The sequence below is a fragment of the Felis catus genome, chromosome E2, assembly GCF_018350175.1.
Source record: "Felis catus isolate Fca126 chromosome E2, F.catus_Fca126_mat1.0, whole genome shotgun sequence".
Classification (NCBI taxonomy): domain Eukaryota; kingdom Metazoa; phylum Chordata; class Mammalia; order Carnivora; family Felidae; genus Felis; species Felis catus.
In genome coordinates, this window is record NC_058382.1 from 43,596,638 (window position 1) to 43,623,701 (window position 27,064).

The 27,064-nt window shown below is 51.9% G+C and overlaps 3 protein-coding genes across 20 annotated transcripts in view; 2 read left to right on the forward strand and 1 right to left on the reverse strand.

The window, feature by feature from the left end:
• The window catches only part of NFATC3 (nuclear factor of activated T cells 3), a 137,443-nt gene extending 134,757 nt beyond the window's left edge, over positions 1-2,686 (forward strand). For 3 of the 5 annotated variants that reach the window (XM_045047053.1, XM_045047054.1, XM_045047055.1), the window contains one exon: positions 427-2,686. In XM_045047053.1, the coding sequence (XP_044902988.1) occupies positions 427-709 (283 nt within the window). In that variant the 3' untranslated portion in view covers positions 710-2,686. The remainder of the gene's footprint in view (positions 1-426) is intronic. The other 2 variants (XM_011290092.4, XM_011290091.4) reach the window with 2 other exon arrangements.
• ESRP2 (epithelial splicing regulatory protein 2) lies at positions 1-9,933 on the reverse strand. Of its 6 annotated transcripts, none has more exons than XM_045047070.1 (16): positions 9,590-9,933; positions 9,373-9,501; positions 7,804-7,917; positions 7,580-7,694; positions 7,147-7,245; positions 6,873-6,927; positions 6,693-6,803; positions 6,482-6,614; positions 6,353-6,395; positions 5,892-6,193; positions 5,566-5,778; positions 5,258-5,456; positions 4,924-5,110; positions 4,447-4,612; positions 4,265-4,370; positions 1-77 (listed from the first exon to the last, which is right to left on the reverse strand). In XM_045047070.1, exons 1-15 carry the CDS (start codon positions 9,785-9,787, stop codon positions 4,281-4,283), a joined length of 2,154 nt encoding a protein of 717 aa, XP_044903005.1. In that variant the 5' UTR covers positions 9,788-9,933; the 3' UTR covers positions 1-77; positions 4,265-4,280. The 6 variants fall into 6 exon arrangements, with proteins under 6 accessions (XP_044903005.1, XP_019675491.2, XP_006941714.2 ...); XM_019819932.2 differs by having other exon boundaries at positions 1-3,586; XM_006941652.4 differs by having other exon boundaries at positions 1-4,370; positions 6,693-6,800.
• PLA2G15 (phospholipase A2 group XV) overlaps positions 9,551-27,064 on the forward strand; it is a 20,031-nt gene continuing 2,517 nt past the window's right edge. Inside the window, exons 1-8 of one of the 9 annotated variants that reach the window (XM_045047074.1) lie at positions 10,057-10,355; positions 10,507-11,206; positions 16,953-17,528; positions 18,998-19,165; positions 20,362-20,518; positions 24,796-24,914; positions 25,159-25,257; positions 25,658-25,882. In XM_045047074.1, the coding sequence (XP_044903009.1) occupies positions 17,414-17,528; positions 18,998-19,165; positions 20,362-20,518; positions 24,796-24,914; positions 25,159-25,257; positions 25,658-25,882 (883 nt within the window). In that variant the 5' untranslated portion in view covers positions 10,057-10,355; positions 10,507-11,206; positions 16,953-17,413. Of the gene's footprint in view, positions 9,691-10,056; positions 10,356-10,506; positions 11,207-16,952; positions 17,529-17,577; positions 18,120-18,997; positions 19,183-19,270; positions 19,303-20,361; positions 20,519-24,795; positions 24,915-25,158; positions 25,258-25,657; positions 25,883-27,064 lie in introns of those variants that run through there. The other 8 variants (XM_045047075.1, XM_019819944.3, XM_045047076.1 and 5 more) reach the window with 8 other exon arrangements.

Consider the following 27,064-nt stretch of genomic DNA (forward strand, 5'->3'; position numbering starts at 1 on the left):
TTAGTCTCACCAAAGTATTTATTTTCATTCACTTTTCATACAGGGTACACTGCAGGAATCAGAAAGGGAAAACCCTCCTGTAGAGATGTAAATTAAGGAAAAGTTAGGTGAATGTTAACACATTTCAGATATATCCTATCCTTTGCTCTAGAGCATAAGCTTTTAGAGGGAGGGTAAAAATGTTTCCTATTCTCTGAGCCATCTCCCTTCCCAACCCAAACTGAACTGAAAGGGAAAGAGGTGTCTGGAACAGCTTCTGGAAGGAGGTCTTCATTCCATCCAGGAGCAGGCTTTAAAGCACTGCATTTACCTTTATAGAAAACCATGGAGAGGGAAAAAATGTCTTTGAAGTGGAACTCGCCATTAAGCATCATATGGTCAGTCACACAGAGGTCACTAATCACTCTCCCTTTTCTTGTTTTTCAGTGAACGAGATAATTGGGAGAGACATGTCCCAGATTTCTGTTTCCCAAGGAACAGGGGCGAGCAGGCAGGCTCCCCTCCCTGGTCCCGATTCCCTGGATTTGGGAAGATCCGATGGGCTCTGACAGTGCTCCCTGCAGCCACGTGTCTACCACCGTGTACTTCTCAGCATGTTTCTCTCCTTGGACCTTGGGTTTCCAACTCTGTGGCCTTCAGGACTGGCGCCAGGAGTTGGGATCACTATATGTGGGGAAATCAGCATTCCTCCACCTCAGGCCTTGGGTAGATTGTGAAAGAACAAGAGCAGCATAGACTGAGCTTTGGGGAAATGAGCTTTGCTTTTTATATTTAAATAGATACTTTTATATGATGGGTGCTTTTGAGTGTGAATGCAGCAGGCTCTCGCATTTCAGAGGTGCTGCTTTTGCAAGTGACCTGGTTGCTTAGCTATGATTGGTGATTTGTACTCCTTTATGGTCATTTGAAGGACTCTTTAGCTTTGATGATTATTTTTAAAGTAGGAACTTTTGATAAAACCTTCCAGAGGCAAACATAATAGAAAAAAAAAAAAAAATCTCCTAAGCCCACACCTATGCCTCAGAAACAGCATGTCCTAAAGCCTTTCATAGATTTATAGGAAATAAAGCCAAATGTAGCTCATACCTCTTTATAAAAGTAAACTGTTAAAGTAAGAGGAGACCATTCCAATCATTGAAGTGTTGGAATATTAAATGACATTCCAGAGCATAGCCTTTTGTAACTTTCTAGGTGATCTTTCTGCAATCTCTCCATACTGACTCCATGTTGAAATTGCTTTTTTGCCTCAGGGCCTTGGGTAAGATAGCTACGCGTAAGGTGACTTTGAAAGGTGGGTTGTTTTAGCTTCGTAGCTTTAATATCTTGCCATCCTGCAAACAAGTAGGCTGTGGACTGCTTTTCCCTTTTGTGCCCTCTGGTCCCAGACCTTTTCCACATGGGAGTATCCTCATTTGGCTGCTCTGTAACCTTTGAAGCCACAGTCTCATGATGGTTTAGGCAAATTTGCTGGTTCTAACTAATTTCTAGAGGCCATGCTGTGTCAGAAGCTAAGCACAAATGAGCTATGCTTTAGAACAGTAGAGAAAATGCAGGACTCCAGATGGGAAGCTTTTAAGATTCACAGTGGCATGGAAAGCTTATCCCTCATTCTGTTTACAGTCTAAAATGATTCTGGCCTACCGTGTCCCGTCTACGTGGCCTAAAACCAGCCTTTTCCCCCAAAGGCTTTGGGGCAAACCCAAACATGCAGTAGCATCACAGACCTGACCCTCCACACCAAAGATACCCTGGTGCTGCTGCTGGTGAGGCTAGTGCCCAAGGCCGGGGCCAGCAAGAAACTCCAGCCTGCTGTCTACCAAAGGAGGTGCCCGAGTTGGGTGCTTTTTCCAAACCCCCCTTTATCCCTCCCTTTAATGGGATTAGGTACCTGTTCTAAGGCCGGGCCCATTGCAAAGCCCCTGAAGCTTGCAGTATGTTTTCAAACGAAATCATGTAATTTCATTTATTCAGGAAGCAAATTTTTTGAGTGCCTATTATGTGTGACAGTGTGCTGAGCTGGTCAAAGGGCTTGATGTTGTTACTCCTGGGGATTAGGAGTTCTGGATGCCAGGACTCTCTATTGAAGCCAAGTGGGGCCTAGGCAGCGGGAGCCAGTTCGTTGCCCACCACCTCTAGTCAGCCGGGTAGGAGCTGTTGACCTCCTACAGGATGAAGTATGGGTTGTTGTTTTTTTTCTTTTTCTTTAAACCATGATGATTTATATTTTTTCCTTAAAACTAGTTAGAGAAAAATGTCTGTCCTTCAGCAAATCACTCTGGTCCCTCCTGGAGCTGGGTGTTTTTAGATTTTCTTTTTAAAGTAAGTTTTATGTCAGAGTGTGGATAGTGAGATTTGCTTCAGGGCCTGTAGTTGGAAGCCCACAGCTTCCTTTGGTTTGGAGGGGTTGTGGGAGGCGGCCCCTGACTTGAAGTTTCAGACAGCTGGTCAGACTTGCCTCCGCCCTCTTGCCCCTGGGGTAGCTGCCTCACAGGAGGTTCTTGTAAGAGTTCCCCTTACAAGACCCTTTGGGGGTTGCTCTGCTGCCCTCAAGAATAAAAGCCTCTATGATCCAGAGTTGCTATGCACCAAATTTTGATGCCTTTTAAATACCTTGATGCCTGTAGCACTAGAAATGCTTTCCTATTTAAAATAAAAGTTAAATTTTAAAATAGAGCTTTATATACTATATGAGCAGTCTTGTATCATTTTGTAAAATCTTTGGCTTACGAGTCAATATTTTTTGGCTTTGGAGGTAAAGACTTTAATCCTTTGTGCAACATAAGTGGTGTTAAAGCACACATCCACTGAACTATGCAAGTTGACTTCAGTAGCAACGTTTAGCAACTGGGCATGTCCTAGCACCCACTCCTACCCCTTCCAGCCTGTGCTAGATCTTGAATTGAGGCATGGGTTAAGCAGTCTTCTGCTTACTAGAGATACACACAGAAACATGGCTGAAAACAGCTTGAAAGGGAACAGAGGTCTTGTCTTCAGGTGCACATGTGGTGTTACTGTCTGAAGGGCAACCTACCCTGCCCAGGGCTAACCACTATCACTAGAGCTCTGCTGGGTCTGCCTATGAAGCCCTGTTTTTAATACTCTGAACAGATGGTAATCTTTAAGGCTCAGGTGAGCTAAAGTTTGAAACCTTATATTTTATAAAATGGGCAATGTTCAGTTAAGGAACTGGATCTCAGTTGTGTTTACAGCACTTGGGATTGTTTTCTTACATATTTTGTATTTTAAAACCTTTTGTAGGAGTATAGTGCTCCTTACACAAATAACAGAGAAGAGCCAGCAATTCAGGTTCCTCAGTTACAGTGCTGAAATAATAAATGGTGATCGGTCAACGGTGTCCTTGAAATCTGCCTGAGTTTTCCTCTGCCTGGGGCAGGTGTGGAGCCCCTCACTCTGGGGTCCAAAGCTAAGGAGACTTTGGCTTTTAAAAAGTCCACTTGGTTAGAACCTTTGTTTATTTTACGGAGGAGTGAGTAGAGTTCCAAATTCCTTCCGAAGCTTCAGTTCTGTACCCTCTAATGGGTGCAAAGGACATTCCACGGTGTCTGCTGAGTTCAGGACAACTGGCCTGCCCAAGGTGTGCATGAAAAGTAGGCAGAAAGTCCCCTTTAAAATTTGAGCCTGAGTTTTTGTGAGGGCCTCCTGCCCCCTAGTGTCCTCTGGGGATATTGCAGTATAGTCCATCAAAACAGCTTGTGATTTTGCCACAAAGCTTGTGCCAAGCTGGAGGTCCCTTAGATGGGACCACCTGGCACAACGTGGCCATTGAGGTCCAAGTATCATGGGAGCTGGGGCCAGCACTCTCTGCCTCCCTGCCCCCTACTAGGAGGGATAGGGGAAGGTAGAACATTGGGATCTTTACTCAGAAGTTCCCAGGAGTCATACGTTGAAGGCACCAGGGCTTACATTTTTAAAAAGAAAACAAGCCTGCTGTGGACACCAGCCCCACAGAATCTGAGGGTATGGGCCATGGCCAAAGCTGACCAAAGGCTCTCGGTGCTACTCAGGAGGCCCAGATCAGGCCGTTGGGAGCAGGGTAACACAATTCCACCCCCAGTCCTGCATGCAGGGTCCAGCCATCATCTTTGGGGTGAACAGGCAGGGCAATAAGTGGGAGGTGGAGCTAGGGCTTGAGCTCCTCTAGGTGCTTTCTGAGAGCTTGGACAAGCCAGAAAGAAGCCACCTGGTTGAGGGTGCTGGTTTTCTGGATGCAAGAGAGTCATGTTAGACATCAGCCAGCTCTTACCTCCTGGCTCCCTCACCTACAAACACACCCACTCTTTGGGGGCCTGTAGCACAGTGCGAGGTGGGTCACCAACAGGCATCAAACTGGTGTAGTCATCAGGGGCTAACTGCAGAAGGGAAAGAGATTTAGGGGAGGAAGCTCCAGCCTCAATCAGGTTCCCAAGCCCTCCAGCCACACCTCACCTGATAGGCCTGGAAGATGCTGAGCAGATCCTTCATACCAGTGGTATATGGGACACCCTGCATACGGACCAGGGCTCCTGGCTGGGACAACACTGAGGTGGAAGCAGAGGCCAGGGCAGCAGGGGGCGTGGTGAGGTAGCCCACAGTGGTGGGGGAAACGGGGGGGCTAGGATGGGAGAGGCAGGAATTTAGGAAAGCAGTCCCATTTATGGCCTAGACCAAGACCTGCCTCCCTCTTCCTTTGCCTGTGCCTTGTTTAGTTCAGTTCTTCCTGCCTAAAACCTCTGCCTCTACAGAGTCATCTCCATTCTGATTTGTAGATGGCATCAGCCAGGCCACATCTGTCACTCCCGTGTCCATCTTAGTATAAGTCTGAGCTCTAACAGACCTTGGATTATCTGGTGCAGGAAGGGGATCGTGACCCTCCCCCCCAAACCAGGATGGGGACAAGACTGGAGTTTTCTTAGCAGCAGATACCTGGGGTAGTAAGCTGTGTAGTTCATGTAGAGTTGAGTGGCTGGCCCTGGGTAGTAGGCAACAGGGGTGGGGGCAGCAGGCACCCTAGCAGCCGGGAGCAGTGCTGAAGAGGGATATAGAGCTGCCGTCTCAGTGGGAATTAGTGTTGGGGTGGCCTGGAAGGTGGCGTAGGTGGGTGGTGAGAGGCCTGGAGGCAGAAGTAGAGAGTGCATCTGCAGGGAGCCCAGCACTGCCCTGGATGAGGCAGTCAGAAAGGAGTCCCCACTGTAGAAAGTGAGAGTTATAACAGCTTGGCCCCCACATGCCTCCTTTCCCCAGCCCCTGAGACACTCACAGGGCAGCTTGCAGGGTGGAGGGGACAAGCCACTACGGCCCAAGGTGCCTCCCATCAGCACACGGCTCATCTCCTCTGTGGAGCAGGGGACCACTTCCACGTAGCGTTCCTTCATCACTTTCTTATGGCAACGCTGAGCAGCAGCTAAAGCCCGCTCTGCTGATGTCATCTGGATGAAAGCATCACCTGACGGCCGGCCCTGTACACATGGTGGTCTTGTAAGCAATCTGTTGTATGCAAGAATGCCTTACTCCCAACCACACACCCCTTCCTAGTTACGTGTGTCTCCCCACTGGCAGCAGCCTCACCTGCTGATTGAGCACCATGTGCACACCGTGGGGCCGGATGTCAGCAGCTGCCTCCCCCAGAAAGCTAAGGATATCTTCAATGGTGGCTGTGTAGGGCAGGCCTCGAAGGCGTACACAATCTCTCCCAGTCCCAGCTGCCAGTGGAAAGGGGATGGGCAGCAGTGGAGCAGTGAGTGTAGGAAGGAGTGGGCTGGATGCATAGCGGTTGAGGACCTGGTAAGGAAGGCAGCAACAGGCTGGTCACGCCGAGTAGGGCCGGTGCACAGGGGACGGAAGGGGCACCCTGGAGAATCACACAGAGGGTAGGGAAAACCCTGGGTGCTCACCTGCTGCACCTCGGCCGCAGTGCTCCGGAAGAGTTCAATGTATCGCTTACCCAGTATGCCCTTGTGCCTGCGCAGCGCAGCCTGTGCCAGCTCCTCACAGGCAAAGAGGGCAAAGGCATCACCAGTGGGCCGGCCGTCAGGGTGGCGCACAAAGAGCAGCCCATCAGCACCCCCAGTCACCGGGCACTCTGGCCCCAGAAAGCCTAGCACATCTGCAGGCCCAGCTGAGAAGGGCAGTCCCCGTAGCCGCAGAATCACTTGGTCTTCCCGTGACAGGAAACGAGCCACCTCTAGTGATGTGCCTTGGTGGGAGGCATGGGAGTCACCTACTGACTCCATTTGTGCCCTTCCAAATACCCACCTACACCTGGCACAGGGGAGGCAGAAAGGCAGGGGGTGGTGGGCAAGTGGGACATGGATCAAGAACCAAGGGAACTAGGCGCTGTTGGGAGCACACTCACCCCCTGCAATCTTGACAAACTCTTCTCCTGTTGCTTTATATACCTGTGGGTACAGTGGGGGCAGCCCATGGGTCTCCAGCCTGGCTGGCCTCAGCTCTGTCTTTCTTCACTCCCAGCCCAAAGCCCCACCTCAATATAGCGGACACCCATGTGGTGCTTGTGTCTCTGCAGTGCTAGGTCCCGCTGCTCGCTGTCCACAAACCGGATGAGAGCCTCGCCATTTCTGCGGCCCTGGGCGTTGAGGCAGAGTGCTACACCACCCCTGCGGAGCCAGTGCTGGGTTAGTGCTTCCTGGGCGGGCCTGCCCTCCTGAGCCACCCATCTTGCCTGCTGTACCCACCTGGCAATGTTGAGTCCTTTGAAGAATCGAGCCACGTCCTGGTCTGATGACTGCCAGGGCAGCCCACGGGCCCGAACTACAGTCTCACTGTCCACCACATCGGCCTTGCTGCTGTGGGGGCAGGGCACAGAATCAGAGCTGTCCAGCTATTGTCACCCCCACCCCTGCCCCCACACTCACCAAGGACCTGTCTCATATTTCTGCTTTACCACCTCTGCCTTCGAAAACAATTGACCTGAGAGGAGATGGCATGGGGGTCAGCAGGGTCTGGTGGAGGGGGTCTCCCCACCAAGCTCTGCAAAAAGAGGACAGTTGAGGGGGATGAGGTGACAAAGGAGCATCTACCTGTGGTCTCAAAGAAAGTAACAAGTGGGGAGGGGGACTTTGAGAAAGTTAAGAGGTAGACATTCACCCAGTCCTGAGAGCGGGTGACAGGTGGCGAGGGGAACCTTACCACTGGGCCCTTTGAGCAGGTGGAGGATGACAGCTACCATTGTCTTCACTTCCCAGACCCCAAAGTCATCCTCTGTGGCATCTGTCTCCAGCCCCAGGTCTATGAACAGGGAAGTAACAGTGAGGAAATCCCAGCATGAGCACCAATCTTGGTCCCACCTAGGTCCAAGTCCCCTACATGGACAAATGCAGAGTCCCGGCAAACATTTGTTTGGATCCAGGTAATATATGCCCTTACAAGTCCCCATCCCAGACATATGCAAACATATGTCCATATTTCAAGTGCACCCCAGCACAGACACAGAGGCATGTGCCCTCAAGGACTCAGCAGATAATGTAAACTTGCATGTGTTCACATAACCCTCTAGGATGCACATAATCAAAAACTGCCTGCGGCTTCCCCTCCACCCTAACCCTGCTGGGGTCACAGATACCCTGTGCCATGGTGGCCACGGTGAGCTCCCTGGCAGGGCAGGCACTTGGGTGCTGCACATGGAATTCTCTGCGGAGGTCGTAGAAGGAGAAGAAGGTGTCGGGGAGCACCAGGTTCTAGGGGCACATGGGAGTGGGCATGAATGGAGGGAACTGAGCTGCCCTGCCCACCCCCACGATGGGGGTCCTGGGAACCCTACCCCCTGTTGTGCCCTCAGTGGCATACCTTCCTGGAGGCCTCAGGGTGCAGGACCTGTCGCAGCAGCTGCTGCCCATCAGTGCATAGCATGTAGGGGCCCCCGCCCAGCAGAGCCACATCCCCGCTCACCAGCTGTGAGAACTGGGGATAGGGAGTGGGGAGAGAGACAGACAGACTCACAGCTGGGTGGGCAGGAGGAGGGAGGGCACAGGCTGCAAAGCTGGTTCAGCTAGATGTTCAGCCCTACCCTGCCTGGGGAGGAGTTGGCCACACCTGTTGGGTCTGGCTCTGTGTCCCTTTTCTCCCCCAGTCCACGGTCACTTCTTCCAGGCCAAATGGGGGTAGTCACATATCACCCAAGCCCCCATCACACACACTCCAAGAGTCTGGAGTGGTGCCAGAGCAAACACCTGGTGGAGTGGGAGAAGCAGGTGGGAAGGGGCGGGGCAAAGCAGGTTAAACCTGTCCCTGACCAGGCACCACCCTCAGACAGGTGGGGGAGGCCCAATCCTGCCTGAGGCCCAGCTGGCTCATGGTCAATGGCAGCCCCGCCTCTTAAGTCTGACCAACCAAGAAGCAGAGAAAATCCAAGGACAGAGCCCCATACCTGGACACCAGGGGCAGCATGAGCTTTGACCCACACCCTATCGACCGGCTGGCACGGGCTTGTTTACTCATGGGGGGGGGGGGGGCGGGGGGACTCTTCGCCCAGTCTCCAGCAGCCTTACTACCTCTGGAGAACAGGTATAAGCACTAAGCGGGGGCCCAGAGCAAACCAACCCAGTTCTCCTTCAGCACACTCCCCAAGTAGGGGCTAGCCTGGGAGCCCTTCAGGAGCAGGCTCAGGTTCAACATCTTTGTACCTAAATCAAGAACCACCGGAGGAGTTGTTGAGAAATGAAAGTATTTGTGCGTGTAAAGCACTTAAACTCATTACACTTAAGAGTCAGGCACAGGGTAAGTACAGTAGTGAAAAGAAAACAGCAATGGGAACCGCCTCCCACTCCAGCCAGGGCTGGGAGGCACCCCGGGCCTTTGCACTCAGGAGTCAGGTAGCCTCCAGGCGGGGTCCGGACAGCGCCCACGCCTGGCCAGCCGGCCGGGACAGGCCTAGACGAGCAGCTTCCACCTGGCGGCGTCTGCCTCTGAGGCAGACCCCGCCCTACGCCCCCGCTCCTGCGTCTCCTAGGAGGGTGGGTGGGCCGAGGACGCAGGCGGCAGGGACCGTGACCTATGGCCAAGACCAGGTCCCTCGGCCCTTTTGGCTTCCGACTGCTTTTCTGGGAGACCTGGCCAGGCAGGTCCCCAGAGGCGTCTCAGCCTCACAGCCACGCCGGCCGGGACCCTAGCAGGGGTCTCGTAGCCTCCATCCCGCGGCTCAGTAGGAGTGGATCCCTGGAAAGGCTGAAAAGTAAGGTGCCCCCAGGAATGGCCGGCACACGCGGGAATCTCTGAAATTTTTGAACAACAGGAACTCGTCCTACCGCCCAGGCCAGTTGGTCGCAGCATGCCAGGCCCTGCCGCCTGCCTCCTCTCCCGCCAAGAAATGTCCCGCGGCCCGGCCATGTCTCCACTCACCCGGGCCCCAGCACTCACCTGCTGCAGCACCTTGTCCAGCGGTTCGGCCCGCGCCAAGCTGTCGGCGCTCAGGCCGCTCGCCTCGCGGCACTGCGGACTCAGTGCGGCCGCCTCAGCGCGAACCAATGACTTGTGCAACGTCCCCACCTACGAGCGGCGGGGGTAACCGATCATCCACTGTTCGCCTCAGATCCTGAAACAACCTGGACACCCTGCTGCCCCCTTTTCATCATACCTGACGGCTCCTCGGCTCCACCACTTGCCAGACTAGGAGGATTAAGTCGGTCTCGTCGGAGCCCAGGTCCGGCCCCATCGCACCGGCCGTGGCTCCGAACAGTACGACTAGGGGTCCAGGTCCTGGGCGGGGGTCGGTGGCGGAGTCTGAGGCGGGGTTCGAGCCCGGGGGCAGTGGCTGGGGAGGCGGCGGAGTCATGGCCGCAGAGGAAGGGGGAGCTCGGCCAGATACACGCGGACCGACGAGGTGCACGCACGCACCGGCCGACGGCAGACACGAATCAGTTTGGGCGGGACACCGTGTGTCGGGGGCGGCACCTGCAGCCCGGCTGGCGCAGTGGGCGCTGCTGAGACCCGCCCGCGGCGCCCCGAGGGGCGGGGCGGCTACTGGCCCCCGCCCCCTCTGGGCGAGTTACCTGTCCTCCCCGCCGGCCACGTGACCGAGGGCGTCTTGGGGAACCGAGGGAGAAGGCTGCTAGAGCCTAACGCAGGGCAAGCGCGCTCTGACGCCGGGCCGGGATTCGCGCTCATGGCCCGGACTCCCGCTCCACCAGCGTGCTCTGCCTAACTACTGGGGCGATCTCATCTTCCTCCAAGTCCCTCCCCACCATGAGGCCTACGCCAAGAAAAATGCAAAGCCAGGGGCTTTCTGCAGTCCCTAAGGGTCACACGGGATTTGTGAAAATCACCAGAAGGCAGTCTAGGGGCTGTGGGGGTCGCGACGGCCGTCTGGGGATGGTAGAAGTCACCAAAGGTCAAAGAGGGCGGTGAGTTATTGGATATCACCCTTAGGCGTGGGGGGGGGGGGGGAGTCACCATAAGCCAATGGGATTGGGGGGAGGGTCAGGGATCAACAGAGGTCCTAAGAGCCACGGGGTCGAGAGACCAGAAGTCACAGGTCAGGGCTCGTCCACACAGGTGTGAAGACCTGGCCTTAGCCTGGCTCCAGGAAGTGCCTTCGATGCCAAAACCCAGTAGGAGGTGTGCAGGCCTCGGTATTTGGTAAGCAGAAAGCGCCCCGTTCCAACTCCAGAGAGCGCCACTGGGAGACGGGGCTAAGCTGGATGATCTGGCCCACGAGCCTCACCTCTACCCCAGGTGGAGACTCCAGCCTGTTTTCGTCGCCCTCCCAGCTTGACGACGGGCCTGTTGCCTGGAGATGTGAGCGCACTGGCCGTGTAATGGGGGCGTGAGCGCTGCAGATCCTCAGTCTCTTCTCCGTCCGAGACAAGCAAACCAATAAGGACCGTCGCGCGTGGAGGGCTCCCAACACCCTTTCGCCCGATTGTGCTTAGTGAGGCTCCTTTACGGCGCGTTTCCAGACCGCTCCGGACTACCCTAAGTTCTCCCATTTATATGACTGAGAAACTGAAGAGTCCGGCGGGAAGAAGGGACGTGGGATTGTCAAGCCCGTGCCAAAACTGAGGCGAGAGCCGCGCCTCGCGCTTTCGTAAGGGCTGGGCTCTGCGTGGACCTTCGGACGACGGAGAAAGAGCCCAGGGTGGAGGGGGCGCTTCCGAGACCTTGACCACTGAACCCACACTTCAATGCGTCCCTACTTAACAGATAAAGAGACTGAGGTGTCCAGTACGGAAGTGACTCGCGCCGGGACTCGGCGGTATGGAGGGAGTGGGAAGTAGACAGGTATTCCAGCCTCTAGGGGCTACGGGCGATTAGTGCTTCCCCCTGGTTTGGGCAGGTATCCGCCCCTTTGGGGACCGCCCACTCGGGCGCCTGCCCGCTGGTCCCCACTGGCGGAAACGCTAGGCCAATCAGGCCCTGGGGGAGGGGGAAACGTCGCTCTTCGGGTCCTGCACCCTTTTAGATAAGCCTGGAATGTCAAATATTTGTTCTCCGGGCAGGGCCCAACAACGAAGTAAGGCTCCTCCCGTACCCTTCCTGGAGCGCGCCTGCGCCTGGCGGAGTTGGGGCTTCCTCTATCCAAGCCTTTGCAGTAAACTCTTCACCCCAGCGGCACTCCTAAACTCCCTTGAGGTACATTGTTCCTTGTCGGGCTCCTGTCTCCCGGAGTCACCACCCTGCCATCTGGGTGCTTACTTGATTTCGGTCTGACCCTTCCTGGCGCCCCCATCCGTTCAACCTTCGCGCTAGGCCTTTCCGTATTTTTCCTTCTGAGTGGGTCTCGACGTCGCCAGCTCCTCAGAGAAGCCACCCTCTTTAAATAACTTGTCCTTGGGGCACCTGAGTGGCTTAGTCGGCTAAGCTTCCGACTTCGGCTCAGGTCATGATCTCACGGTTCGTGGGTTCGAGCCCCATGTTGAGTTCTGTGCTGACAGCTCAGAGCCTGGAGCCTGCTTCAGATTCTGTGTCTCCCTGTCTCTCTGCCCTTCCCCCTGCGCGCGCTCTCTCTCTCTCTCTCTCTCTCTCTCTCTCTCTCAAAAATAAGTAAACACTAAAAAAAAAAAAAAAAAAAAAAAAAGAAAAAAAAAGAAGTAACTTGTCCAGTGTGGCAGCTCTATCCGTCCTGGCAGCGTGGGGCGGCTCCCCTAAGCTCCTGCACGCCCATCCGCCCACGCCCTCCTGCATGACAATTTATAGTGCTTGGACTCTTCTTGAAAAACTAAATTCTTTAAAATAACGTTAGAGCCCCTGCGTTGCTGAGCTCCTTTACTTATCTTCAGATGGGTCCTCCCAGATCATACCACTAATAGTAAACAACCTTCACTCCTTTCCCCCAACACTAAAGTAACTTCTAACACAATAGAACGTTTATTGATTGTCTCCCTACATCACCCCCACCCAAACATCAGATCCTAAAGGACAGGCTCATCCCCAGTGCCTATCAGTGCACCTGGCACATAGTACTTGCTCAAGACAATGAATGAATAAATAGTTGTCTAAGTGCTTTGCACCTTTAGCCTTTGGCTATTTCAGAACTAGTAACCTTACCTGGGGATAAGGGGTTTTTCCTCGAGAGTCTTATCTGTGTGTGCTATTTCCTCTCCTACCAACCCAGCCCTTGCCCTAGTTAACCCCTGCTCTTCCTCCAGATTTTCTCCTCTCAAGTCCCCTCCCTCTGTAGCAGGGTCCCCCACTGTAGTTTGAGATTTCTGTATTTCACTGGGAATGTCTCCCATCCCAACCCAGCTACTAGAGTTCATGAATCGTTAGTGAATGAACTGGAAATCAGGTGGGTGAAAAGGGTAAGGCTCCAATGGTCCAGCCTATTGCATTTCCCAAACTGTAATCCAGGTACTTGGGGGCAAGGAACTTGGTCCTGTGAGCTAGACCACAAGCTTGTGGAATCCCATCCTTACCTTGGCTCTTTGAGGCCTGCTACAAAGGCCAGTGGCACTCCAGCCTTTGGTACGTGAAAGTTGGGACAGATACAGAGTGGAGATCCTTACATGGGACCGGGAGTGTGACCATCCTTGTGGACCTACAGGGCGTCTAGGAGTAGTGTAAAAGCACCCTCCTCTCTCTCTCTCTCTCTCTCTCTCTCTCTCTCTCTCTCTCTCTCCCCCAAGCCAGAAAATATCCCACTGCGGAGACGATTCCTTTTTTTAAAGATTGTATTTTTAAGTAATCTCTACACTCAAAATGGGGCTGCAACTCACAACCTCAGATCAAGAATCACATGCTCTACTGACTGAGCCAGGCAGGCACCCCTCTAGGAAGGATTCTACACTGGGGTGCCTTGTGGTATCCACAGAGGCGATCCACACTCCCAAGCTCAGACCCATCCCCACCCTCCGCAGCCCCTTGGCTGGCAATTGGGTCAATCGCTACTACCCTATCTTATCTCCTGGGCCTCCAGGGTAGCCAGTGCATTGCCCCTCCATACAGGTTCCCAGCTACGCGCCTTTGCCATATAGCTGTTGAGTACCCACCAGAGGGCGCACTGACTCTGTCCCCTGAACAAGGTGTTGAGGCTGGAAGGAGGATCTTCCACTGGAGAGCTCCACCTAGGGAGAGAAGTGAAAAGGGAAGACCCTTGATCCTGCCTCCCTCCAGCTTGAGCATCTTTGTGGCTCCGGGCTTCCTGGACATACACCAAGTTGTTAAGCTTGGTTTTCAGAACCCTCAACCTCTCTTCCACTCCCACCCACCACGTACCCCAGACACAGTGTGATTGTTCAGGTCTTCAGGCTGCTGCACATACTAAGCTCCCTGTCTGGACCACCCACCTACCTACTCCTATTGTTTTCCTGGCAAATTCTTATCCTTCAAAACCCATCTCTAATAATTCTTCCTCCAGGCAACATTCTTTGATGCCTAAGCCAGGTTAGACACCCTGTTCTGGGCCCCTGTTCAGAGCCCCAGAGTCTGGCCTCTCATGACCTCAGAGAGGCACTAGGAGCAGAAGAATAGGAGCCTCATGAGCCATGAGCTTTAAGGGAGAATCAGTTGGCCTTCAAATGGGCTCAGCTCAGAAGCCCTGGTCTTGGTTGGGTTGCCCTAAGCCCAGGCACACACCTGGTCCAGATAGGGGAGCTTGGAACTTGGGTGAGCAAGAGGGAATGCAAAGGGCCCAGTAAAAGAGAAAAGGCAAAGGCTGTTGGCTGGATTCTCTCCTGAGAAAGATACCACACCTGACCTGACTCCCCAGTCTCTGGGCTTATTCCCACATCTGGCCTTTGCCCAGAGTGTTCTCCACAGGAATATTATCCTTCTTTCCCAATATTTTCCAGAATTCACATCCAGCCCTGTGGACCTCTCAGTTCCTTCTCTCCTCCAGGTCTGACTGGCACTAGGACCATATCCTGGAAGGGGGAAGGGTTAGAGAAAGCGGTGGCGGGAGGGGGGGGGGTGCAGGGGGTGTATCACTCATTCATTAAATATATGTTAAGCACCTGCTGTGTGCCTGGGACTGTGCTGGTGGTAACTAGTAACCAAAGAAGGCAATAGCCCCAGTAATGGGCAGGTGAGGGGCTTGCTCTTCCGGTGATTATATTCTGATAGGAGCCAGGTAGGGCCTGCTTCAGAGTCAATCAATGGTCATGTCTGGGCTGAGACCTAAATACAGAGCTCAATTAAGTCCCCCAAAATGGGGGCTGCAGAGTGATCCCAATGCAACAAGTGCAGAAGTCCTGAGGGAGAATGAGGTTATTTTTTTTTTCAAAACTGCATTTATTGTCATATGCATAAAAGCAAATGGTGAAGCATGCTGAAATATCTTGCATTAAGCCCCAGTCTTGACTGCCATGGGGTAAAGAACACTAGATTTTCAAAACTAAATAATCAAGTGTGTAAATATGCTTACATCTTAAAATTAATTCATGTAATGTTTCTTGCTAGCTCACCCATAAGCTGACAGTTGGAACAGTTTGCTGTATAAAACTGAAGTGTACAGCATCACACTAACATTTGTATCATTCATCTACTTTAGGAAATAGTTTCTGAATTCTTTCCCCTTTTATACTGTATCAGTAAGGCAAAAAACAAACCTTTGAAGCCATAAAAAAAAAAAAATCTTTACCCAAATAACTATTCGTAACTTGAGGGATTTTTCAGTTGTCTTACGCAAGGATGAATAGATCCAACGAGCTATTGAAGCTGGAGATGAGGGACCTGGGAGAGAGGGGAGGTGGAAGTTGGGGGAAAAGGTCAGAGTCCCCTGCAGGGTCCTCACTCACTATGACTGAGATGCATATGATGCATGCAGTAGGAGGATTATGTGTGGGGTTACGCAGACAGTGATGGACCTGATTTAATGTTTAATGATGACAACCTGACACAGGGAGAGAAATCCATAGGAATAAGGGCATAAATTGGGATATCAGCAAGGAGGCTACTTTGGCGGTGAAAGTTTGGCATTGGGAAGGTAGAGCTGGCAAGACTTGGTGACCACCTGGTTGTGGGTCTGAGAATCAGGGAAGTATCTAGAGTCCAGGATGAACCCAGCTCTGCAGCTAGGAGGTTCATGTGGATGACAGGGTCATTGTGAGAAAGGGAGACCCTTACCTTCTGACTCCTCTCCTCTCCACAGTGCCAGCACAGATCATTGTGACTAGGCCTTAACATCCTCTCCCCGATGGCCATGGTTCCTATCATCTGCAAGGCCTGTGGGACTGGGGCACCACGGAACTGCTCCAGAGGACAGGGCCACCCTGTGAAGGGTCCATGGTCACCTGAGGCTGCTGGGTTAACAAGACATTCAGACTATCCAAAGTCCAAAGCAACCCAGGCCATCCTGATGCCTACCCTCCCTTCACTTAACTCTTGGCCGTGGACTCTTGCCTGTCCCTCGTACTGACAAAATGATCTCTATGGTCTCCCACCGTGGGCCTGCAACAGATTGGTCCTTGGCAACCCCTCTTCTGGGTTCTAGGATGGAGGGAGGCAGAAGTTTTGGGTCCTTGCCAGGGCCTGAGGTGGGAGATAGGTGGACCTTAAAAGAGTAAGCTACTCTAGGGCCACCTGGGTGGCTTAGCTGATTGAGCATCCGCCTTCGCTTCAGGTCACGATTTCACCGTTCGCCGACTTCAGCTCAGGTTATGATTTCGCAGTTTGTGAGTTCAAGCCCCACATTGGGCTCACTGCTGTCAGCGCAGAGCCTGCTGCAGATCCTCTGTTCCCCTTTTTCTCCCTCTGTCCAACTTGTGCAATCTCTCTCTCAAAAATAAATTAAAAACATTAAAAAAAAAAAAAGTAAGGTACTCCAACCACCAATGTTACAAGAACACAGAAGGGCAGGCCAAAATGGTGACTACTAGCAGCACTCTGAAAGGCTAGAAAGTGTTGCCATTGACCAAGAGGAAGGAAGGAAGGAATGGGTGGGCTAGAGGTCTTGAGACCAGCCAGGGGATGATCAGGGTGTTGTCTAACCCTCAGGAAGAGGTGTGTGGAGGATCAAGACTTCCAGTTTCCAAACATGCTGGTCTCCCTATCATAGGGTGACCCATGGTGCTGGCCATATTGCCAGCCCTCGGATCTACCCACTCTGTTCAACTCTGATTCCTCTAGCAGGGAGCCTCTGCCCTCTCTGGATCCCCAGTTTGCCTGGGATGGGAGGTGGACTCCGAAGTCCCTGCCCTGCTCTGCTGGGAAATTTGCTGATGGGCCATGGTGCAAGGTTGAGGTTCAAACCCACTTTCAACTGGGCGCGAGTACCGCTCAGTCTGATGTTGTGGCTCCATACTGCGCGCAACTAAAACAGGAGGGGAGCCCTCTCACTCGGAAACGAAACACATTGACCTAGCCTCGACCTGTCCTGCCCCTCTTCCTACACCCTGGACAGACGCAGGGGGGTCCCTGAACCCGTTGCCTGAACCCAGGTGACATCGGAACAGGGTGTGTAGAATCGGTGTAGGGTTTGCACAAAGGTCCTGGTCAGCTCCCGGTCCCCTAAGGCCCAAGAACTTTCCGAGACTCACTTCTCCCCTTCTTCTTGCTCTGACCAGGGTTTCTCAGCAGCTGCAAGCACTGGACCCTGAATCCTCCCTCGGCCCAGCCCGTTCCAGATCCCAAAGCAGGGACGCACCAGGAATCGGGCTGCGCAGCGTGGATTGTGGACACTCAAAGCTGTGCTGGGTCTCCAGCAGCGGCGAGTTGGGTGCGACCGGTCGGGGACTCGGCAGAGAAACCAGGCTGAGCCCGGATCGATCGATGCGCTCGGCGCGCAGCAAGGTCCAAGGAGCTGGCAGGGGATCCGCAGGGGCGAGGCAGCGAGCTCCAAACGGGAGGGACGTGTCTGGCGGCGAGTTCCTATTGGCAGGCCGTTTGGGGAAGATGGATCCTGATTGGCCCGGCGGCTGTGGTCTACTGCGGGCGGGGGGGTTAAGCTCGTCGCCGCCGCCCCGGCCTAGGCGCCCCCCCAGGGCGCTGAATCCGCACCTTGGACCTGTAGCGGCCGTGGCACGCAATGGGTCTTCGCCTCTGTCCCTACTCTGCGGCGCTGCTCCTGGGTGGCCTCCTGTTCCTCCTGCTGCTCGTAGACCCGGCGCTCCCAGTCGGACGTCCCCCTCCTGTGGTGCTGGGTGAGGAGCGCGTACAGTCGTGGGTCGGTTTGCTCGTGCATCCGGCAGGACGGGGTGCGGGCGGAGCCGTCTTCCAGATCTGCTGTGCTCTAAGCGTGGAGTGGGGGAGCATATGACTGTCTTGTCACCTGGTTCGGTCCGTCCACCTCTCGCCATGCTGGGCGCGGGTGTGGTCAACCTCTCTTCACCTTCCCCTGTAGAATATGGGGTAAATGGGAGGGCTGCTGTTCTGTTGTCTATCAGTATTGCTATCTACGTCAGTCCCAAGCTTTGCCTCGCTTTATGTCCATTTTTTAGCTGGAGAGACCGAGATCCTTTGGCCCCACTCCTGAGGGTCGGCAGGGGGAGAGGGTGTTCTCGGAGTTGGTCTCCAGGGTCCTCAATTGTTGATTTGGGAATGGCTAGGAGGCTGTCTCTCTCGACTCTTCCAGCCCCATGTGTTTCAGGAGGCATTATTGAAAGGAAGCTTTTGGGGGAAAGAATGACTCTCCTATCCTGCCACCAAGACACCCCCCTCCCCAACTTACCAAATGAGTGGCATTGGCCTGAGGGAGGAGGCCTAAGGGAATCTGAGGATGGCTAAAGACAGAGGTAAGGGTTGGGACAATGGCTATGAACAGATGTCAGGGAGCATCTTACCCTTTCCAGACCAATTTGGACTGGGCTATGTTGGGTCTAGATGACCTTCCTGGCCAACCCCTTGGCCCTGGCCCCTGTAATTATACCGTGTTTCCTTGTGGTGGTGGGCAGAGATGAGATTTCTCTGTCTTGGGGGCCTTGGATGCCTCATTCAAGCATTGAGTTGGTGGCCAGCTAGGATTCATAAGGGCAGAGACATGCTGAGGTATATGTCACATGCTGCGTGTGCTGCAGCATGACCCCCATGTTCTTTCTGATGGGGGTATTTTAATGGGGGTGATGCAGATCACAGAAGGGTAGGGTTGGCTGACAATGTGGTCCCTGAGGGTTCCCACCATGAGTTCTAGGCCAGGAAATACTCCAGGGGGATGCTGGGTTCAGGTTCACCATGGGATTTGGGCAGACTAGGCCCTGTGTTCCCTAAGTTTACAGGGATCCCTAGAGATGAGGTCTGTATTGGGTAAGCACAAAGAGTCTACCAATCCAGTTAGGGAAGGCTGCCTGGAGAATGTGGCTATAGGTGAGGCCAGGAGAGAGTTCCAGGCAGAGGAAATTACATCTCAGAGGGAGAGAGGTAAGCAATCCAGGATGTCTGGAATGGAGTTAGGGGAGGAGTGAATTGTGCAGGGCTTGTGACTGGTTGGCTCATCTAGACTTTATCCTGTAAGCACACAAGAAGTCACGGGTAGGCCTAAGGAGTTCTGAGTATGAAGGGTATGACATCGGGAAATGTGTGGTCCCTGATGGGGTCCCTGATGTGTGGCAGCCTTTTTGCTTGGATTGATGCTAACTATACTCAATTCATTCAGTTCAGTTCTTGCTTATCCTAGGTCACAGCAGAGGAGCCTTACGCCACAGCCAGAGTCACAGAATCCTAATCTGCCCAGCTTCTCAGAGAGTGAAGCTGTTGGCATTAATCCTGGGAAACCCCATGGTGGGCAGTGGAGGAGCTGTTCCTGGACACACAGCAGGGACCATCAGAGGATCAGCCTCCAAGGGTGACCACCTTCTATGAGTGAGACCCAAATTGGTGGTAGAGACCAAAGAAGTGATACAGAAGACTTTGGGCTGGTGGAGGACTGTAACAAGTCATATCTACCCCAACCTCAGTCTCCTCATCTGTAAAGTGAGCATAGTAAGGATGTTCTCTCCCAGAGTTATTTGAGGTGAAAGTTATATGGATGTCTTTTGTCCTAGTTTTAGGCAAAAAGGGGCTTAGGAAATGACCACTGCTATTTTTAGAGGCCACACAGCCTATCCAGGACAAAGAGCATTCAGGCACAGCAAATCTGGTGACTTCCTCCTTTAGCCATTTCCTCTTTGCTGGAGACAGTGACCAAGGTCTCTGCACTGTCATGCTGAGGACTCCCCATTTCTGCATCTGTGTTGTTAAGGGAGGTGAACGCAGGTGAACTGGAGGTTAAGGGAGGTAAACTGCATCTCATGGTTGTCCTGAGGACACTGTGAGATGATGCAAAGGGAGGGCATGCCCTGTGCAGGGCTAGGTTTGTAGAACCCAAAGAATGCCCAGGAGAGCCAAGAGCTGATGGTTCGCTCAGTGATCATGGATCCTAAATGGTGATATGCTTGGAAGATGCAAGAGCATGGCATGTAGAACCAAGTGAGGCCTGAAAGGTCAATGGGAACAATATTCTGGGAAGGGCCTTGAATGTTGGGTGATGAAGCCATGGGGATGGGTTTGAGTGTCACAAGGGCCTGAGGGCTCTGTGTGTATAGACTGACGAGACTGGCTTGGGCAGAGAGAAGTTATCCTTGGGCCTTGTCACACCCTCCCCTACCTGGCTGTGGCTGGACTGTTGTGTTGTTTCAGGGTAGCCATCTCTGACACAGGGTCCAGGTGTGCTGAGAGCCTAGGGCCCTCCAGATGATCTGCCCTCTGGAAGATTACTGGGGGGGCTCTCAAGAGGTTGGCAGGTACCATTATGAACTTCTCTCAACTGTGTTTCTGTTCATTGCCACCCTCATCCACAAGCCTGTCCTAGAGTGCCTTCTCTGGATTCAGTTTTGGCTAGTTAAGTGGCCCAGTGCTTTGTCCTGTTTGCCTTTCCTTTGAATAAACAAGGGCCTACTCTGTAGCCTGGGACAGCTATAGTAGGAGGCCTTTGGGTTCAAGTCTCAAGGATCTCCAGCCTGCCGGTCCAGGGCCTCATGACTGTTCTGTGTCCCCCTGCAGTGCCTGGTGATTTGGGCAACCAGCTGGAGGCAAAGCTGGACAAGCCAACGGTCGTACACTACCTCTGCTCCAAGAGGACGGACAGCTACTTCACCCTCTGGCTGAACCTCGAGCTGCTGCTACCTGTCATCATTGACTGCTGGATCGACAACATCAGGTGGGGGCTGGGGCACAGATGGGGTGCTGCTCACCGAGCCTAAAGAAATTTCTAGAACCTATTTCTGTCTCATCCCTGCTTCAACAGACCCTGAGGTCACTGACCTCTTGCCCTTCTCATTTCCCCTGTCTAGTCAGCACCACCTCTGCACTCTCGGAGACAGAACTTTCTTCCTCCCTTTCTTGCAGCTCTTGGCTCTACTCTGTCTAGTTCATGCCTTGTGCTTTACACCCTATGCATGGATTCTTTTTTTTTTTTTTAAGATTTTAATTAATTAATTAACTGACTGATTGATTTTTAAATTTCCATCCAAGTTAGTTAGCATATAGTGCACCAATGATTTCAGGAGTAGATTCCTTAATGCCCCTTACCCATTTAGCCCATCCCCCCTCCCACAACCCCTCCAGTAACCCTCTGTTCTCTGTATTTAAGAGTCTCTTATGTTTTGTCCCCCTCCCTGTTTTTATATTATTTTTGCTTCTCTTCCCTTATGTTCATCTGTTTTGTATCTTAAATTCCTCATATGAGTGAAGTCATATGATATTTGTCTTTCTCTAACTGACTAACTTCACTTAGCATAATACTCTCTAGTTCCATGCACATAGTTGCAAATGGCAAGATTTCATTCTTTTTGATTGCTGATAATACTCCATTGTATATATACTCACCAATTCTCCTTTATCCATTCATCCATCGATGGACATTTGGGCTGTTTCCATACTTTGACTATTGTGAATAGCACTGCTATAAACATTGGGGTGCACGTGCCCCTTCGAAACAGCACACCTGTATCCCTGGGATAAATACCTTGTAGCGCAACTGCTGGGTCATAAGGTAGTTCTATTTTTAATTTTTTGAGGAACCTCCATACTGTTTCCGGAGTGACTGCACCAGTTTGCATTCCCACAGCAGTGCAAAAGAGATCCTCTTTCTCTGCATCCACATCAACATTCGTTGTTGCCTCAGTTGTTAATGTTAGCCATTGTGACAGGTGTGAAGTGGTATCTCATTGTGGTTTTGATTTGTATTTCCCGGATGATGATGATGTTGAGCATTTTTTCATGTATCTGTCAGCCATCTGGGTGTCTTCTTTGGAGAAGTGTCTATTCATGTCTTGCCCATTTCTTCACTGGATTATTTGTTTTTTGAGTGTTGAGTTTGATAGGTTCTGTATAGATTTTGGATATTCACCCTTAATCTGATATGTCATTTGCAAATATCTTCTCCCATTCTGTCAGTTGCCTTTTAGTCTTTCTGATTGTTTCCTTTGCTGTGCAGAAGCTTTTTGTTTCGATGAGGTACCAATAGTTCATTTTTGATTTTGTTTCCCTTGCCTCTGGAGAGGTGTTGAGTAAGATGTTGCTGTGGCCAAGGTCAGAGAGGTTTTTACCTGCTTTCTCCTTTAGGATTTTGATGGCTTCCTGTCTTACATTTAGGTCTTTCATCCACTTTGAGTTTATTTTTATGTATGGTATAAGAAAGTGGTCCAGGTTCATTTTTCTGCATGTCGCTGTCCAGTTTTCCCAGCACCTTTTGCTGAAGAGACTGTCTTTATTCCATTGGATATTCTTTCCTGCTTTGTCAAAGATTAGTTGGCCAGAAGATTTTACTTATTTTTTTTTTTTAATTTTTTTTTTCATTTATTTTTGGGACAGAGAGAGACAGAGCATGAACGGGGGAGGGGCAGAGAGAGAGGGAGACACAGAATCGGAAACAGGCTCCAGGCTCCGAGCCGTCAGCCCAGAGCCTGACGCGGGGCTTGAACCCACGGACCGCGAGATCGTGACCTGGCTGAAGTCGGACGCTTAACCGACTTCACCGACGCCACCCAGGCGCCCCATTTTACTTATTTTTTTTTTATTTACTTATTTTTTTTATTTATTATTTTTGAGAGAGTGAGCAGGGAAAGAGCTGAGAGAGGTGGGGGGGCGGGGACAGAGGATCCAAAACAGTCTCTGTGCTGACAGCAGAGAGCCCGATGTGGGGCCTGAACCCATGAACTGTGAGATCAAGACCGGAGCCGAAGCTGGACACACAACCAACTGAGCCACCCAGGCATCCCAGAAGATTTTATTTTTAAATAATCTCTACATCCAACGTAGGGCTCAAACTCACAACCTTGATATAAAAGTTGCATGCTCTACTGACTGAGCCAGCCAGGCACCCCCTTACATGTGGATTCTATGCTTCGGCCCCTATTCATAGCCTCAACGTGGCCTCCATCCCTTCCCTTGCTTCTGAGTTGACCACTCACTGGCCCCTCAACTTCTTGTTCCTCCTGGGACATACTATGTCTCCATGTCTTTATACTTTCAGCCTGGAATCTAGCTCTATACCCTTTGCCTGATAAATTCCCTCCTTTCACTCTTTAATTTTTTTTTTAATGTTTATTTGTTTTTAAGAGAGAGAAGGAGAGAGTGAGCAGGGGAGGGACAGAGAGAGAGAGAGAGAGAGAGAGAGAGAGAGACAGAGACAGAGGATCCAAGCAGGTTCTGCACTGTCAGCACAGACCCCGAAATGGGGCTCGAACTCACAAACTTTGAGATCATGACCTGAGCTGAAGTCAGACACTTAACCGACTGAGCCACCCAGTTGCCCCCCATTCACCCTTTAAAACCTGAGCTTGGTCCCTCTGTAAAGTTTCCCCTGCCACTCCCCCAGAACTCTTAACCTTTCCTTCTTCCTTGCCACATGTCTATTCCCTTTAATCCTTATCAGTTGCCAAACTTTGTTTCCAAGGATGTTTCCCTGATAATAAAATAATACTGTATTGAAAATTATCACTTATTGAATATAGGCACAGCCTGTGCTACATACTTTCTTTCATTTAGTCTTACAGCAACCCTATGAAACAGGTACTTTTTTCAACCTTGTTTACAGATGAGGAAACCTGGAAGCTCAAAAAGGTTACAAAGTTGCCTAGGGTCACTCAGCTAATGAGTGGCAGAATCAAGATTTGAACCCAGAATTATGTGACCCCGAGCTAAGACAGCTCACTGAAGGCAGAGGTTGCATATCTCTTTTATCTTTTTTTTTTTTAATGTTTACTTATTTTTGAGAGAGAGAGACAGAGACAGAGTGCAAGCAGCAGAGGGGCAGAGAAAGAAGGTATATTTCGTTTATCTTTATAGCGGTAGAACCAGGAACAAATTGGTGCTCAGTAAATGTTTGAGCTGAATGGAGTCTCACAAATTAAAAATTTTTTTCTGGAGATATATTAGTTAGTTCTTCAGGTGGCTTACCTTTCCCTGTTGTTTCTGATGCCTGCTTTGTTGACTCTTTCCTCTTTTGTATGTGATCAGGGTTATTTCTGGGCTGTTGATCTGCAATTCTATTTTTACACCAGAGACGTGGTCTCAGGTACTGCCAATCGGAGGTGCAGGCTGATACTGAGAGTGGCTTGTCCACCTTCATGGGACATCTGACTTGTTTAGACTTTCATCTGGCACAGAGCTGCTTTGTCCTTGTAGAAAGTTTTCAACCCTTTTCTGTAGGGATAATCTACACATCACCTTAGAGAAAGTGGGCCCCCCAGACCTATTATTTAGGTCTATATTGGGTATCTTGGTCAGCTTTCTGTGGCTGATCTTATGGGGATTAGGACTCAGGACCACCAAGGACTTCAGGTCTAGCCACCTGTGTTTTCTTGGGCACATTTGCCTCCTTGGTATCAGGGAGGCCAGAACCAAGTTCCTGGCCTAGTACAAAGCTTTCCTTCTGTCTCCCACCACCCTGTCCCATCATTTTTCCAGACCTTGCCCACCCACCCACACAACAGTCACAGGTGTTCAGGCCCTAAGGTGGTGGTTTCTCTGTTTGGGTCTGTATGCTGCACTTACCATCTCCTTTGCCCTGTGATGTATTGTGGTGGGTGGTAGGAGCTAAATCCATGGAGATGGGGAATGGGAGCCTGTAAGATTAGGCTACCTGCCTTTTGGGTCAAGCATGATGTTGATGGCAGAGCCAGGCCTGGTACTTCCCTTTTCCAACCAAATCCAAGACCTGCATTCTGAGGTTGATGACATTGAGGAGAAGAAAATATTGCCTTGACAGGGGCCCTGGGTTTAATCTTTGGAATGAGTCTTGTTCGGGGTCCTCTGTTGGACTTTGTTACTCTGATTTGTGCTTTATAAAGTTTGTTACTTTTTATATACTTCTTATCAGACATGAGAATAGTAAGGGAGTGTGGCTTAGGATACAGGGAAGTATTAGGACACACTATGTTCAGTGTCATCTCTGGATCACCAGCTCAATATCCCCACCCCCACCCCCGACAGGCTGGTTTACAACAGAACATCCCGGGCCACGCAGTTTCCAGATGGTGTAGATGTGCGTGTTCCTGGCTTTGGGGAGACTTTCTCACTGGAGTTCCTGGACCCCAGCAGAAGCAGTGTGGGTATGTAGCCCTTCCTCATGCCCTCCAGGGAATGGGGCTGGAAGTTCTGTATTCCTAGAGTGGGAGGAATGCTATTAGTTTGAAATGAGCCTGTAAACTGTCTCTAATCAGTGTAGGCACAGAGCCTTATAGCACTCCTTCAGGGATCTTCCTACATTAGATGTCACAGTCTCCTTGTTGGGTGTGGTGTGGGTGGCTGGCACTGGCTGTCCTTTCTACAATTCTCATACATTTCTGTCTACAGGTTCCTATTTCCATACCATGGTAGAGAGTCTTGTGGGCTGGGGCTACACACGGGGTGAGGATGTCCGGGGGGCCCCCTACGACTGGCGCCGAGCCCCAAGTAAGTGGTCACTCTTGCTTCCTCTCTGAGGTCTTAGGAGGTGGGGACGAGGAGGTCACAGCCCCCAGGGGCCCTGGGCTCTCCCCTGTCCCCCAGGGCCTCTGGTGTCTAGCCTAGCAGTCACAGCTACCACCACTGGTCAATCTGTCCTGTCCTTCTCCACCCCTCACCCTAGGATTTCTGGGCCTCTGAGCCCTGGGGAGAGATAATGAGGCTGAGGAGGGGGAAAGGACCTCCTACATTTCCTCCTTTCCTGGAAAAGGAGGGAAAACCAGACCACTCCCAGTTGGATTTTAGCATTTTCCCCACCCGCCTAGTCCTGGATCTGGCCTGAAAAACATTCAATGGTTCAGGCCCCAGGACCCTTCCTTCCTGACCACCGCCTGGCTCTGGCCTACAGATGAAAACGGGCCCTACTTCCTGGCTCTCCGGGAGATGATCGAGGAGATGCATCAGCTGTATGGGGGCCCTGTGGTGCTGGTTGCCCACAGCATGGGCAACATGTACACACTCTACTTTCTGCAGCGGCAGCCACAGGCCTGGAAGAACAAGTATATCCGTGCCTTTGTGGCACTGGGTGCGCCCTGGGGGGGCGTGGCCAAGACTTTGCGTGTCCTGGCCTCAGGTAAGACCCTGCCTGACCCAGTTTGGGGGGCTGATGTCAGGGATGGTGCCCTCTCTTTCCTTCTACAGTGTCCTCCTGGGCCACCCTCATGTCTCTTCTCCAGAGTGGGATGCTTTTTTAAACACCTCCTTTTCCAAAAGAGGATCTATCATTAATTAATTTCATCTCTCTAGTGGATGGCTCTTGTTATCTGTGTAAGTTTTTTTGCGGCATGTACACGGAGTGGCACAACTGTCGGTCACTCAGGTATTTGCTTGTGCACAGGTGTACACACGTACACTATGCTCTGGCCTGGCTGGCCTAACTTGGTTTGACCCAAAGTTCTTTGAGGGAGCCTTCTCCCTTTCTCTTACCCTCATCTTTCCTTCTTCATGCCCACCTTTGCCCCAGGGAAGGAAGGTTGGACTCCAGTTTCCTGTTTATGAGTCATACGTCCATCTGTGGCAGCGGGGAGCCTTTGTGTGTAACACAGGGAGGAAGCAGGTGCAGATTTCTTTGGGTCTGCTTGCCTGGCAGTTGGCAAAGTCACCTCCTTCCCTGTTTCTCCCCAATCCACCTGCCTTTTCAGGGCTATCAGAGCCTGCCAGCTATAGCCATGGGGCTTTCCTCCCTCTGCTAGGACTGGGACTGAACCCGTGGCCCCTCATTTTAGGAGCCACGAGCCACTATGCCAAGCGTCTGAGGAACTTTCTTCCTCATGTCATCAACACTGCCTGACCTACTTGCTGGACAACTGATGGTTGCAATCAGGTCAGACACAGTGCCTCTCCCGGTAGTGACCTTGGATTGGCTGGACAACGAGTCCGGATATAACAAGGACTCATGACAGCCATCTACTCTGTCCAACCTGGACCTAAAAGGACAGATGTGGGCCCGCGTGAATTTGAGACAGGGAACCGTGGTGAGGTTCAGGTCTCAGCCTTTCAGAGCTTCCCTGTGAGTCTCCTTAGATCTCTGCCTCAGATTCTGGGAAACTGTTCTGTCAGGTCCCGGCAGTCTGGATCAGGGGTAGGGTAGGGGGTGGGGTGGTAGTCATGGGCCCCTAGCTAGGGGCTTTCCTTTCCTCAGGGGTCCTACAGCCAGATCTCACAAGGCAGAGCTGAAAGTCTGTTGGTCAGTCAGAAGGTGGGTTGATGGATGGCCAGGGTCCTGAATAGGTCAGAGGGCCCCTGTTTCCAAGTT

Bases quoted from the DNA above. Each gene is read 5' to 3' on its own strand.
- ESRP2 (XM_045047070.1), bottom strand. From the start codon at position 9,787: ATGACTCCGCCGCCTCCCCAGCCACTGCCCCCGGGCTCGAACCCCGCC. The intron at 9,502-9,589 runs GTATGATGAAAA...CGCCGCTCGTAG, and splicing joins TGGAGCCGAGGAGCCGTCAG to GTGGGGACGTTGCACAAGTC. The intron at 6,928-7,146 runs GTAAGGTTCCCC...ATCTCCTCTCAG, and splicing joins CCTGCTCAAAGGGCCCAGTG to GTCAATTGTTTTCGAAGGCA.